This window comes from Sipha flava, unplaced genomic scaffold, assembly GCF_003268045.1.
Source record: "Sipha flava isolate LNK unplaced genomic scaffold, YSA_version1 257_pilon_pilon, whole genome shotgun sequence".
Lineage (NCBI taxonomy): Eukaryota > Metazoa > Arthropoda > Insecta > Hemiptera > Aphididae > Sipha > Sipha flava.
The window spans coordinates 1,280,375-1,296,581 of NW_020272911.1; the positions used below are offsets into that span (position 1 = coordinate 1,280,375).

The following is a 16,207-nucleotide window of genomic DNA, read 5'->3' on the forward strand; positions in this document are numbered from 1 at the left end:
CTCTCTTATTCGTAGTAAAATTATTAGTTTTTATATATATGTATATACTATTAGTTTACATTAAATGTTTAAAATAATAACATGACTTATTCATTATTTTAAACAATTATATATAACTTATATTTATCTTTAGATTAAAAAATTAGAACTGTAAAATACAGAGACGTATAATAATTAATGTATACAATCTAAAAATATCTATAAAAATATTTAAATTACAAACCATCGAATTTTATAATAAAAATAATATATAAGTAATAAATAAAAATTTACTATAATATGCTACTACTTATTTTCTTATCTAGAATCTAATTTATTATATTTACACATAAAACTATAGTTGGTTGTGTTTTGCATATGATCAAGTTCTTGTTTTAACTACATATCTTTTCATCATCATGATTAAGAATACTGTCCTGTAATCGCAGACATCCAGTATAGAGTTCGCCGTTCAGACGCAATATAAAGGAACTAGTATTTTTAGGTCCTATAATTAATAAAATTGATCAATTTTAATGTAAAATATGATAGAATAGTAAAAGCATTATGTAATGATTTAACTTGACAGTTCGAAAAGTTCTTTCATTTGCATACATTTAAGTTGTGTAATTTCACTTAAATGTAAACAATTCGTTTTCTTGATTATATATTTATGTATTTAAAGTAGTTTTATTTAATTAAAATGTTTAATTACCTCCATTCAACGACGATTCAACCTTGACAAGTTGACCCTTGTAAATACCATCTCTTGTCCTTTTACAAACGCATATATTTAGACCATTTGACATACCTGAATATCAATATAAACATTTTATTTATATTACAGAAATTTATTAAAATCTCTCATTTTATGCTAAACGTATCATTTTAAATATTTATATACATTTATACCTTCGTTGTGTAATATTAATTTGTTTTTATAAAGAAATAAGTGATTAAAAAATAATTTGTATAACTTAAACTATTTGATTTTACGCTTGAATTTTGTTTTTTTTTTTTACAAGATATGATGCATTGTTAAATGTTCATACTTACTATGTGACAATCATCCATAGAAATATACCATAAAAAATAAATTTATTACTTTAGTAGTGCTAAAAATGTAAATCTCATTTCTCTTTTCCTCATTCAACCAAACGTTTCTTAAGTCATTGTCAACTTGATTTATAGAACGTATGTTTAAATGTATATACATATTTAAATATATGTGTGTGTGTGTAAGTAAATAACATCCGTTTTCAGGTTGTTGAATTATAAAGAAAACGTACAAGTCCTACAGAACTCTACACCATTTAAATTTAATTACATTAGGATTTATGCATACACATTAACCGAAATCATTGACGCATACGATTATTATTAACATTTGAATATTAATTAATTCAAGAAAATAATAATTACAAGTCAAAACAAAAGCGTATATAAAACTTATGAGAAATTCTAATGTGCATTTAAAAAATATACCTAAATATTCTGTTGTTCATTCTTTTAAATATTACAATATCTTCATTGTCACGTAGCAAACACCAAATTCTAGATATTCGTTTTTATTCTTATAATCTTCCATATTTGAATGACAATATTATAGTTTAAAGATAATAAAAGTATAAGATGTTATAGTACGATTTATTGTTATACAATTTGTTTTGTTATTGTTAAACCAATCAAGTTTATATTATATACCTTGCACGTCATACGATGTAAAATTATCGTTTGTGAGAATAGTCAAATTTGATCGTACTATAACACAACGTCATCGGTTTATCGCTAACCAAAGATATTTTTTCTTTTCATCCATTACCATTATAATTAAAAGTTGTTATAGTTTTAAAATTACAAAAATATTATCATTTTCAAAATTATATGAATTACATTTTTTACAATTCCTATAATAAATAACAGGAAAATGCGCATCTATACAAATTATGTATAAATAATAGGGTGATTGTTTAATAATGGGTTTACTCGAATTGGACAGCGATATATTTAATTTCTTCTTGTTGAACTCGAATCATTGGATTCACACTAGTGATCTGCGAATTAGGTCTGCGGATAAGTTCACTTTAATTTTTATTTAATTTCCCGGAGTTATTAGTTATAGTCGTTATTAGTAGAGATCATCGAGAGGGTAATCACCAAAAAATTTTTTTTCAAGGTTAAGTATCCCAAAATATCGGTCATTGTAAAGATTATTACAAGTAAGGACCCACGGAAAAATTTAGTATATACCAAATATCTGAGCCACCTCTCCTGATTTTTCACTGAATCTCCGCCTATGGCTATAGTTTAAAAAACCCCAATACAATATATCCTGTTATTTATATGTGTTTCAGTGTTGTCCGAACGACACCATTACATAATTTGGAGATCAAATGTGAAACGTCTAATGGAAACATCAGTTTTATTTGTCAGAATCGGGTCGAATTGTCGAACTTACATTTATCGAACAGTGTATAAATATTTATTAAGTTCTTACCGGCGGACACATCAATTTCCATTTCGATCATGTTGCTGTTGCGGTCGTCGCCATCGTTCTCGTTTTCGTCGGCGCTAACGCGTCCAGGAGAGATCGAGTTGCGCACCGGGCTTAGGCTCTTTATTTTCGGACTCGCGGGGCGACTGAGCTTCGCGCTTGCTCCGCCAGGGGAATAATCTGATTTGATCCGTTTCGCGGTCGGCTCGTCGTCATTCTCGCCCGCGTTGTTGTTGTTCGTCCCTTGGCATTTTTTGCCCAGATTCAACGCTTCGCACTGTTCCGGTATCGGTCCTTTTTGCTGCAGCACGACCGGTGACAGGTTCATCGCGGCCGCGACCGCAGCAGCGTTGTACGGCGACGTGTTGGGCTGCAAGTCTGCGGACGACAAATTAAAAAAAAAACAATAAAACACCAAACTCTTTTAGTACTAAACTACATGCGCATAATCCGCGTGATCTGTAGGTCATGACAAAAAAGTGGATCGCGATTATACTTTTTGTGGGCCGTGCCAAGTTTCGAAATGTACTTACATTTTTATACCATAGTATAGGCTAGGAAAATATTGGAATATTTTACAAAACGATATAGGTAACTAAAAATATTAGTGTGTTGAAAGTTACCGAAATTAAAAGAAATTTCAAAACGGGTCGTACTATGGAAAGTTTGGGAACCATTTTTCATCTATAATATACAATGTAGGTATATTTTTGTTTTATATACATAATAAATATTGCGTAAATGAATGAAGGAAGTGTATGTAAAAGGGATAAGTTACGTCAATAAGAACACGTCACTTCCTCCATAGCAACAATACAACTCAACGTCTATTGTACATATATACGTATATCTAATTATGTTTAGGAACTTTTATTTTTATTTCCTTACAGTTGTATTATATTCATATTGTTCAGTATGCAAAATGTTGAAATAAGTATTCACACTCACTCGGTATTGAATGTCTCGAAATTGCCGATTGATTAGCTCTCACCAAGTCCATCCACATCAACATGCTAAGGATTTCTGAAAAAAAAAAATTTTCGTTATTATACCGAAAGTAAAAATAAAATCTTCAGTAAGTAATTAAATTTTGTATTTAACTCGTTCACAATATAGACTAGATTATATTTCGTTCTGGTCTAATAGGATGTACTCGTATATGAGAGATATATTCATATTTCCCGTACCATTTATACGGATTATAATTAAATACTACGTTATATTAATGATCATTTTATTATACGATTCGTCCACCGGTAGGAAGGTGAATGAATAATTAAATATAATAATTGGAAATAATGAATGAAATAATGTTATTTATAAACAACCTATTCAGTTGCCAAACATTCGCAGAGCCGGATACAAGACGTCTTAGTCGTCTACATTCCGACAGAGAAACGATCGAATTCGGAAAGGACGCCGGTGTGGTACTGTACTCAGTGCTACATTACCTATTAGGTGGAGTAGGCGCCCGCCTTAGGGCCTCACTCATTTATGGGGTCCGGTGAAAACGGAAAACTATATTTTTTTTCTATTGATTAATAAAATCATTGCGATATCCAAAGCGTTTACATATTATCGTAATGCACGGTAACCAAAACCCTGAAAACTCCTGGTACAAAACCTTGCTGGTGCAGCGACCAACAAAACGACGGCGGCTGTTGTGGTATTATCATGAATTCTATACGCGATGATTTCAGTAATTAATCTGAAAACGCGTATAAATGCCCCGAAAAAGACGCAGGTCGTTAATATGTATAAATGTCGTCGTGTAGTGTTATTATACTATGGTACACGAGACGAATTCGTCGGATTACATTTTTTTTTTCTCGTAGTCATTCAATCAGTCATCCGACGACGTCTCCAGCAGACTAATGTATAATATATGTAATGAATATGGTATGATGTATTTTATTTAGGTGTAAAACAGCGCGCGCGAGTCGTGAACAAGTGTCTGTAATTTGTTACGTTTTTTTTTTCTTCTTTTTCGTATACGAACACGAGTTTTTTTTCTCGAAATAATAATTACACAGGTATATTATAACACGCGCGCGCGCGCAGCAGAGCACAATATATGGCGACGGAAACGGCGGGACACGATAGTAACGTCGTCGTCGTCGTCGTCGGTGGTGGTGGTGGTGGTGGTGGTGGTGGTAAAAGAAAGAAAAACCAACAATGTATAATGGTAATAATAATAATATGTATATCTATGTTGAATATTTAAATATCAAAAGGCGCACGTATTACACGAGATTGTATTACGGATTCAAACGAACGCACGATGTCACGGTGTAAATTGATTTATTCAAATAACGGACGGGGAGAGCGGTGTTGTGCGCACGTCGCGCGCGTATCAAAAGTGTCACGCCACGCCGCCGGTGGTAGACGGATATTATGCGTACATTCGGACGGCCGTGCGGGGCCGTCGGGAAAAGCGGTGTTGGGGCCCAGTAAAAGTGGCATTCACACAACACAATGTCCAAGTAAATTGATAACATTGACGAATGTCCTGGCCGCGACCGAAGGGGTCAACCGCGCCCGTTCACAATCGGATACGGTCGGACCGACGTGTAAGAGACCGACCGTCGACGGCTCGGGACGAATGCAACGTGCTCGCTTATCGCACGTCCGCGTACATACACGCGGCACACGATCTCGTGCGAACGGTTACCGACAGTGGTTCTCAACCGGGGTGACATGGACGCAGTGTAGGGGTGACACGAAATATCCAAGGGAAAAGGAAAACAATTTTAAAAAAGTAATTAATTTCAATAAAATTGTATTATTACCACAGCTGTCGTGTAAATAGCGTACCTTTAAGTTTTTGTACCTTCGTATTGTTTAGATCCGATAAATACGTGCAGTGTTTTGGTTTGCGAAATCGCTGCATTATCTTATCAACTTAACCGGGATCGTTAGATATGTAGTCTTATAGCTCTACAACTGTAGAAGACAATATGAGACTCGGTGTTTCCACTATCAGCTCTAGACTTTCTCAACTTTGTCAAACCCATCAGGGCCCGATTTCTCATCAGTTTTCGTACAAATCATTATTATTTTTACTCTCTCTCTTTTTTTTTTTTGCAAATTTATAATTTAAATCGTCAACGTTTATTTTTATTTTTATTTTTTTTGTTATTTCAAGAGTTATTCTAAAATACACAATTAAGATTATTTATTATTTTGATGTTAGGGCAATGCGGTGTTTTATTCTAGAGGCTTAAGGTGACATGAACGAAAAATGAAGAAACTAGGATGAAAATCACTAGGTTACAGTGTACGATCTTCGCGCGGTCTATCGCACTGACCGCGCAATAACGATAGAAACAATCAAAACTGTTTTCTTAACGATTACCTATATATTATTATCATTGGACCTGAACAAGTTATCCGGCTCGATTTTGAGCCTTTTAATCCTAAAAAGAGTATGATGTAACTGTTGGTTATAAAACAAATAAAATGAAATTTCAAATTAATCGGCTTTAGCTTTTCCGACTATACGATTTTTTTCATATATATCACTTTTCGTTTTACCCCTTTTTGCCATACGAAGGGTTGAATTTTGGAAAATCCTTTTTTAATATACATCTAAAGTGAAAGTAAGTGAAACCATTACGTTAAATTGCAAGTTCTTACGATCTATCTTTTTTGAGATGTAACGAGTATCAGTGAGTGAGTGGTATACCAAGTAATATATCAAATATATTTGGTTATTATAAATATATACATAGATTATCTGCTATCAAGGTCATAAAAAAGGCATAAATTTATTGTTATTAATAATGGGCTAATGTAACTGTTTTAGCACTGGCCATCGACATATTACTTTCTCGCACATTGAACTTAATTATATTGTGAGTATTATTCACAATTTATTTTATTTATTTATTTAGGGTAATCGATTCATTCACAAGTTAAACTGTTTAGAATAATCAATTATTTTTGCTTTTATTTTTTATTCGTTATTTTGATTTGTTTTTGTCCAACTCTGGCTACGGTTTTGTCAAAGAATCAAAGACGAAATACGAAGTTATTATACCCGATTACCGTTCGACTGATTTCGGATTTTCCTCATGTATGGTATGTACACAAATCAAAATCCCACCAGGAAAAAATATCCAGACTTAACATTACCCGCCTTAAATTAATAATTTCTCTTAACCCTTTTCTTTCTCAGAAATCTTGGTTACTCAATGATTGTATTTTATACCGGATAAGCTGAATACTCGTCTAAAATAGCAATTTCGTTGGTCCAATGCGATTCAGGCAGTTTTCTCGCACTACATTATGTCATTATATTGTATTACACAGTAAACACTAAATAGGTGAGCGAATGCAACTTATGGTAATTAATGTTGTAGATAATATTATATATCACATGAATATAAGACATAATGGCCACTGTTAATACCCCGGGTCATATGATGTAATCCAATAAACGAATAATGTTATCTATGATATAATGGTCGATTTTCATTATACGGAAAAACACCGTAAACACGGTTATAACTTACTAGTAACACACATAAACGATATGACACAGACGAATCGGTTATGATAATTTAAACTTGAGTTTATTTATATATAACATTCGATTTCGCACGACAACAGAAAACTAAAAAAAAAACCCCGAATTCTATGAGTATATTTTAATTTCATTGTATTGTATGACCGTTTATGGTTTAGATATAATTTAAGGTTTGTACCTCCACCAACAGAAGATGAACGATTAGAAAGTGTGTTATAAAATATAATATAGTCAAACGTGCGCTTAAATGAGTTATACCACACGCAGAATTACTTTGACTAATTGAGTTAATAATAGGTATTTGTGTATCTTTAACTCGACTACGTTTAACAACCTCTTACCTTTTGGTAAAGTAATTCGTTAATGTTGTATTTAATTTCATATGCAGTCATCAGCAAAAAAAACCGAATACTTTTTTTTTTTGTTGTTGTTCATTACAAAACGCAATGAATTAGATCAGTTTATTTCGGTTTCTAATGCGATAATGGTTTGCATTATTGCGTAAATAATGTTCTGTAATGGTATCCCAGCTGACTCGCTGACTCCTGAATTATTTTTCGAATTAGGTCCGATAAACTTCTTTATTTCGTTCAAAGCGTTTTCTTTTTACATGTCCACTGTACTTTTCTCGTATTGGTTAAAATACAACAATATAGTACGGAAGAAAATAGTCACGACTCACATTGTACAGTTGTCGACGCACTTTCGCGTTTATTATACCGCAGGTGCATCGTAAGAGTGTATTGTATTCATGGTGCTATCATAATACGAACATTCGCATAAACAAGTTGAAACGAAACGGTCTGTTATTAAGTAAACCAATAGCCGACCGTGTCGAAAAAGTTAACGCATGTAAGGTACCGCAGTTAAACGTACAAACATCGCGTGTGCACGTGTACCAATAGTCATTGTAACAGAGTAGAAATAAGAAAGTCGCATCATAAAAATGAATAGTAATTGCACGGTCGGACAATCATAACTAATCGATGTGTATGTCACGTGTAATTAAATTATATAGAGCTACACACGTATGTATTACAGTAATGGTAATAACAACACGCGGAAAACTAAGATCTTCTTGTTGATATTTCACGAAAACCCGAGAAGCGCAAAAGTGATTAAAATGAAATTGTAAAAACATCATCAGCTTAATCGATATAAAATAAAGATCGAAAACGATTTTTATAAAAATATATTTTAGGAACGCAATGAAGGAATTAAGGAAACTGATTGTAGAACATCTACGGTGTACACTTTTATGAATAACGCGACACTAAAGTTCTAAAACCGTATACCGTGTAATATTTCCATGTACGGACGATAGAAATAAATGTATTTAGTGACTTATTTGTACAGAAAAATGTTATGATGACGAATACAACCGTAGTAGAAGAGTGAATTTAATTAACGTGGTTAATTTTAAAATGTTATTGTTGCCAACTTGAAAATCTAATTAGTTACTTAATATTTAAAAATTTGTTTATATAATTATTGGCTACTCGGCTCCTAATAACATTTCAATGTGTTTTTACTTTTATAACTCATATTTGAATATCGCTAGCTACGCTTTTCTTTCACTAATGAAGGGCACTTGATGAATGAGCAGACGGAGAGAGAAAGAAAGATGGACAGACATACGGAGTAAGAAAATATTCCTAATGAAATTAGAACACGTCGTGATAGTTTTTTCCTCCCGCTCATTCTTGGGAACGTTTCAAAAATACATTAAAACAGAATAAATAGATACACAAAGACGTTATATATACACGTTTAAAAGTAGCGGAAAGGTGAAATTATTATTAAAGACTAGAAATGAAATTGAACATTTTTATTTTTGGGGCAGCGTCAGACGGACACACCTGTCAAGGGGATTGCTAGTTGTCAGTGTGTTCACCGATTTTTTCCTCTTATCCTTTTCTTGGCACATAACTATTCCGTATTATATAAACATAAAATAAAAAACGTCACTAAATTTATAAAAGAGAGTAAAATAAAAAACACCAAGAAAAAACAAATGCTCGTTCTATCCCATGCGTAATTTCTTAAAGTACCTACTGTTCAAAATAAAAGTGCCACGCTACGTGATCGACATTGTGTTTATAATTATCTAAATATAAAAGTATTATTTGTTTTAAATATATAAGTAGAATCTTTTAAGTATGTAAATAGTTTACATTTGTTGCAGTCAAGATGTATAAAATCTATTAAAGAGTGTAATAATTTTCATCCGGAATTAAAAAATAAATTGGATATGTAATGATACTATAAAGGACAAAATAAATTTGAAAAGAGTTTACAATAAATTCAATACTCCAACTCTGTGTTCTTTAAAATATTTGACCTTATTCTTGTAAATTGATAAATGAAAAAAATCAAATCTTATCTGAGTATTATATTACGAGTTAAAAATTAGTTTAACTTAGTAAATATCTAATATATACTATACTCAAAGTATTATTATAATAAATACATTGTTACAGTCAACAAAATACAAAATAAGTTGTTTTAAAACAATTTTAATACAATTAAATTTATATTTATAAATATATATTCACGTCTTTGTGTGTGTGTGTTTGTATAATATTTGTACCAATATTGTAATAAGAGAAAGTATGTAGTAATTGTTTTTTTTTTAACATATAATTTATGTCCATTTAAAGTAACAATAATAGTATGTCCTATTTCATCTACCTTGTAACGGAATATTAGAAAAAAACGCTAATCAACAAAAAATGTTCGAATGAATATAGCTAATCAATGTTTTTTTTTCTATACCAAATTATAATGTATAAAAACAATAGTTAATGAAATCTGAACAATTTAAATACTATGTATGATCTCAAAGAAAATCATAATTATCATTTTATCAATAAGGTTTTCTTCTTAATTTTTTTTTTGTTCTTTAAAATACTATATTATAGTGTCTTGGGTCTGAATACATTTTTCGGCCGTGGCGAAGAGATAAAAGACGCGTTTTCTATTCAGTAATATTATATTAATTATCAAAAAATGTACGTAGAGGTTATAAATGCGACTCGCTTTGCTCTCCTCCGGATCATGTGGAAACACATGTTCCAACCGACTACATTTCAGAAATCGATTGTTCGACAGTTGGTTGAAATCGAAGTAAAATATAATTCTGGAAAAATAATTAAGTATCGCTAAAAACTGTCCAACAAATAATGCACACACACACGTATCACAAAAATACACAGTAAACTTAATTGGCAACGAAAGTCTCCTTTTGGTCTACTTGTGAATTTGAATGGAGTTAAAAACTTTTGAGTACATTTCAGAAGTACATGTGAGTCAACACACGTTTTATCATGCTAACAACAATTTTTGGACCGCACCGGTTGATACACCGGTTCCATACATTTAAGGGACGACGCAAGACCTGATTTAGAATTTTTTAGGCCATCAGACAAAATAAAAAAATGTAGCATTTCACGCTTATTTTTTTAATTTTTACCCATTATATTTTCTTTATATTCATTTTATACCAACAAATTTGTATTCTAAAAAAAAATCCTAAAACCGGAGGCCACGGGCAGTTACCAAATGGTAAACACGATGCTAAAGCGACGGGCTTCCGGTATTTTGCAGTCGAAGTGGCTTTGTCACGATTCAGCGATCTGTTTTATCATGCGCATTTGTGGTTTCCAAATACGATATCGGTCTTGAAAACGTGATAACCACCTCCCCCCAACTGTTAACTTGGTGACTGGTATTAATAAAAACCATATTTATATATATATATAATAAATTAATAAATAACGTTAACCCCCAACCCCTAATTTAACCTAAGTTACCTCTCTGTTTATTGGAATGGTCGCCGGCCACGGCGGCCGCTTGATGAGCAGCGATCATCGAGGCCGACTGATATGGCATCGGTGGGAGATGGCCGTTGAACTGCGACGCGTCCGTGGCGGCTGCGGCGGCGGCGGCAGCTGCCAGTGACGGAATGTGTCCGAGTCGTTGCGGACTGGCCGGCCGCGGGGACGACGAGGACGACGACGGCAGCGGCTGTTGTCTGACCTGCTGTTCGGCGGCGGCGGCAGCTGCGGCGGCTGCGGTGGCCGCGCGTTGTCTGTTGTCCAGGATGACGGCGGCGAAATGACGGAACCGATCGTCGGCGGCCAGCACGTTGGCGTAATGCTGCTGCTGCTGCTGCTGCTTTTGTTGAAGTTGCTGCTGCTGCTGCTGTTGGAGCTGCTGCTGGTGCTGTTGGTGCGAACCCGGTGACGCTACGGCTGACGACATATGATGGTGGTGGCCGGCCGTGGCGGAGACCGGTAGCGAAGGCAAGTATTCGGATAGCAACGATTTGTTCCGCCGGCCCTCGCGCCTGTTTCCCGCTATGGCCATGTTCAACTCATCCACAGAGCTGAACCGATTCATCTTGGACTCGTACGCGTACAGGTACTTGACATATCTGCGGTTAACGAATGGATTGTAATGTTGCTTTCAGCGCAGGTGCAGTTTTTTTTTCGAGACGGGTAACCCCAGTTTTAATATTAGCACACCTCCCACCCTCGTGTTTCTCTCGTGAGATTTGGAAAATTGTATAACTTTGACCGTCATACCGAAAGAAAAAACAGAATTTTAAATCTTTTCCGCGGATCGTTGGTTACAAGTTACTGAATACTATGCACTCGGATCTCGGACATTTCCCGTCCCCTTTGTCTGTAATCGATGTAGTCGTAGAAATTTCATATTTACGTTACGATATTGTCCGTGCGTCATTCGGCTGCCACATTATATGTCGTATAGGATTACACCCCTCATAACATATGCATGCAGTTGTTTAATAGTTATACCTATCAATGAGCAAGGTATAATTCTAAAGGTAAGATGAGGACCATCACCCTAACCCTTTCAACCAATTATCCCCAAAATCGTCAACATCTAATGTTGCTAAATTCATTTTTTTTCTCCTTCTAGTGCTCATTTATTTTTTTTCCTCTAGCGATGCGTATTGGAAGTTCTGAAGAATTGTATCCGAAAAACATTATATTATGTGATACCGGCACATTAATGTAACGGATTCATTATGATCAAATAATACTATTATTAGATTAGACATTTTCAGTGCAACGCAAAACGATTTTAAAACGTATTCCCCTTGACATACTCGAATCGGTGTTATTAACAATGAAACAAAACATGGCTCCTTATTGTGTGTCGTGGATTTATTATAAATTCGAATTATTATAAATACAATATACTTACTGCGTGCGTAGTGTGAAAGCCGCGCTAGTGATGGATGGCGGTAGGCCCAAGCCTCGGATTATCTCTTGCCAAAGTTTTTTGGTTATAACAGCCACGATTCCACCCCTTTGAACAACCAGCTTATACAAAGTGTACAAGTCTAACACTCGTTTCGCCATGATCGGGAGTCGACTGATCGGAGTTCCTGTAGATCAATTCAAACATAATACATATTAGATCGTGAATATATTATATTTACACGCGAAGGCACACACATCTGATTTTTATCAAAAGCATTTGTCGTTTTTTATTTGAAATCCGTCGGAAAATATATATATCATACCCTACACTATATCTTGAATCCGCTTCTAACTGTTTGCCCTTTTTTTTATAAATATATACGACGGAAAAATATTGCTCACAATAAAAGATTAATAAGTGAATTAAATATACTAAAAAATTATAAGTCTATAACTGTCTACAACTCTCATTTGCTACTAAATTTGAAAAAAATTAAATTAAATGTATATATATATATATATATATATATATATACATATATTTTTTTTAATTTCGTGTATCAATTGTAAAATAAAGTTCAAATTAATTAAAATACACTATTATATTAATTGTTATTTTTCTTGTATACTTTTCAACTATGAATAACTTTTTTTTTATTCATTTTAATATAATTTATGAGTGAAAAATGACTATTTCTCAATGTTATATGACGCATTATAAATTACTATAATTATAAAACATTATAATAATTAAATTTCAAGCCAATATTATTAATTTCATTTTTCATTTTTGTAAAGAATAATACGGCTGCGAATGATTTGTTCCTCGCATTTTTTACAATTTCGTACAATAAAATCTGCCCAAGACGGAATGAAATGATGGGACGAAAGAAATATTAAATTTTTGACGAGTTTCCGATTCATCTGTATGATGTCTATTGATCGCATGCGATCGTTTAAGTAGCGGATCAAACTTCGAAGATATGTTTCCGAAATATCGAGGATTAGTCGTTAAACATACTCACCGAAGTGGATGCACCATAACACAGGGTATTATACGTACGTGCATGACATTAAGTGTGAAATTGCGTACACGTGTATGGACTATGTGTGTTGAGGCCCAAGGGCGTTGGATTAAATACTTGTAGGACATGTATACACGCCACTGGATCGTTTAACCGTGCGGACGTGCGGTATAATGTTAGTATATATTATTATATGTGGCGTATGACAACGGAATAATAAAATAAACAGCGTCAGCCGAAGGAACCGAGTGTCGGGAGAGAGGGACGGGGAAAGGACGAATATGCGAAAATGTTCGCGACGTTACCTTTTTTGTGCGAGGCACAACGCATGTTCGTAATAACGATATGCAATATAATGCACTGCAGTCGGGACGCATAAACAACGGCGGATAAAAAGTAATATAAAATCGAGTGTATCCGCACAACGAGCAGTGTTATTATTATTATTATACGCGTTTTCGAGCGCGTGACGTGCCCAGGGGGGTGCACATAGGACGTGGTACGGGGGCAAAACCGTCTGCAAACCACACGGTCCTGTGTACACGTTTACCGGTTTACTAGCCATTTTTACGACCGATAATTACGGGCTGCGTACATCGGGCTGAACGATGCCGCGCGGTATATACGCCGCGTGCATAACGTTCGTATGAGATCATTTATAAAATTAAATTAGAGCTCTCTCTCTCTCTCTCTCTCTCTCTCTACGCGTACAGTTGGTTCGGTTTTTGCTCGTGTATAAATTATAAAACCACCCCGCAGTAATAAAATACGGAAAAGAAAAACGTATAATACACACGAGTACGCACGCACGCGCCGTGAAGAGCATTGGACGAATCGCAAGGGCGAACTTTGGAGGGCAATAAAATCCATCGATCGAAACGCGAAACGGTAATAACGTGTAACAATGGCGTATGAATAACGCGATTTTTATCAAAACGTTCAAGGCGTCGTCCGGTGTTACTTTTCGTCTAAACCCGATAACATAACGTATGTATTCCGCGCGTCTACATGATCTGCTCCTCGAATAGAACAACGGTCTGCAAATCGCATATTTATTCGTATACAACAAACTCATGCTCTACCATGGTCGTGAAGTATTCCGTTTGAAACGAAGAAAAATTTCTAGGAAAGAAAATATATTTTGGGAAACGCTTTGTTACGTCGTTAAAACGTATAACGTCAACGTACGTATTCGATCATCTTTTATTTGATGTTTGGATGAATCGCACGTACACATTAACGTGTTTAGTGAAACGGCTAATGTGGGTGCTTAGCACGTTCGAGCTCGTTATTAGTACCCCTAATTCGACTTTTGTAGCAATATTATTCTATAAAACCGCTATTCACTGTCGTCTAGAGATTATTATGTTTCGTACGGTTATTGATGCTCGACATCAATAATTAACAATTAACATGCAGAATACATCGTAGGAACCGTCCTTGCGTTTCGTATTTAAATCAAGCGGTAAGGATATGCTACAACATCTGAAGAACTAAGTGCGATACTACAGGATTAAACGCCTAAACATATGTACTATACACAATATATAACTAATAAATGATACATTATTAAAATATTTTTTTTTTCTACAAACCAGAGGGAATGACATATTTTAAATTTTATATAATTTTACTGTAACACGAACGTCTTGAGCATTCAAAAAATGTGTTTACATAAAGATTAGATAAGTATAGCCGTGTGCATTTTTTCTTTCTTTCGCGTTTTATAATAAATAACATTAATTCTTAAATTACAAATAACTTCTGTTTAAACATCTTCCAATCAAAGCATTCGATATACTATTAAAAGTACTTAATGACCTTTGGTTAAATAATATTGTACCTGAGTCATGGAGACAATTTAGGGTGATCCCCATACCTAAACCTGCTGCTAAACCTCCAGCGTACCGCCCAATCGCATTATCGTCGGCTTGTTGCAAACTTATAGAATTTATGTTAAAAAATCGATTAGATTGGTATCTCGAGGCTCACCGTCTAATTCCAGATAACCTATTTGGTTTTCGACGTGGTCTCGGCACCATGGAGTGTCTTACTAACCTTGTCAGTCCTATCTATGATACTTTTTGCAATCGTGAGTTTCTCAGGGCTGCTTTTGTTGATGTGAAAGGTGCATACGATTCCGTCCATATTCCAACTCTTATACGTCGTCTCCAGGATCTTAATGTTCCCGACGTCTTTTACAATTATATATATAACTTATTTCATGTTCGTTCTTTACATTTCACATCTCCATCTGGTTCAGAATGCATTCGCTCATCATATAGAGGACTGCCGCAAGGAAGTTGTCTCAGTCCTATTATATTTAATGTTTATATGTTCCCCATAAGTAAAAGTTTACTATCCCACTATTACTCATGTCTATTCTATGCTGACGACATTGTCGTTTTCTCAGTTAACAAATCTCTCGATCGTGCCATTTTCCGCTTAAATTCTGCATTGAGTTCACTAAACAACAAACTGTCATCTGCATTTTTTGAAGTCGCTCCTGACAAAAGTCAATTCATGATCTTCACTAGAAAACGTTACGTTGATTTTCCTCCCGTTTACATCAACAATAAGTCCATAGTCCCATCCAATACAATCACATACCTTGGGCTCATTCTTGACCCAAAGCTCAGATGGGTCCCGCATTTCAACCATCTCAAATGCATAATTTCTAAATGGTCCAATTTGCTCAGAGCATTAGCAGGCACTTGGTGGGGCGCGCACCCATCTTCACTATTATTAGTATATAAATCTATTATCCGTTCTAAAGTTGACTACGGTTCTTTTTTGTTCTCATCCGCGTCCCGTTCACACAGGTCCGTTACATTAGCACCACCATATTCAAAATTTTAAAAAAAAAATATACCAACAATTGTTATTTCATTTGTACACATTTGTAATCCTGATATAAACATTTGTACACCTCCCCAAATGCCCCAAAAAA

The 16,207-nt window shown here is 34.5% G+C and overlaps 1 protein-coding gene across 1 annotated transcript in view; it reads right to left on the reverse strand.

Moving 5' to 3' along the window:
* Positions 1 to 284: 284 nt before the first annotated feature.
* Positions 285 to 16,207, reverse strand: part of LOC112684760 (protein dead ringer homolog) — a 78,244-nt gene continuing 62,321 nt past the window's right edge. The window contains exons 5-10 of the mRNA XM_025556422.1: positions 12,234 to 12,417; positions 10,814 to 11,436; positions 3,422 to 3,496; positions 2,477 to 2,851; positions 695 to 790; positions 285 to 487 (exon numbers count right to left, since the gene is read on the reverse strand). Coding sequence (XP_025412207.1) covers positions 375 to 487; positions 695 to 790; positions 2,477 to 2,851; positions 3,422 to 3,496; positions 10,814 to 11,436; positions 12,234 to 12,417 — 1,466 coding nt within the window. The 3' untranslated portion in view covers positions 285 to 374. The remainder of the gene's footprint in view (positions 488 to 694; positions 791 to 2,476; positions 2,852 to 3,421; positions 3,497 to 10,813; positions 11,437 to 12,233; positions 12,418 to 16,207) is intronic.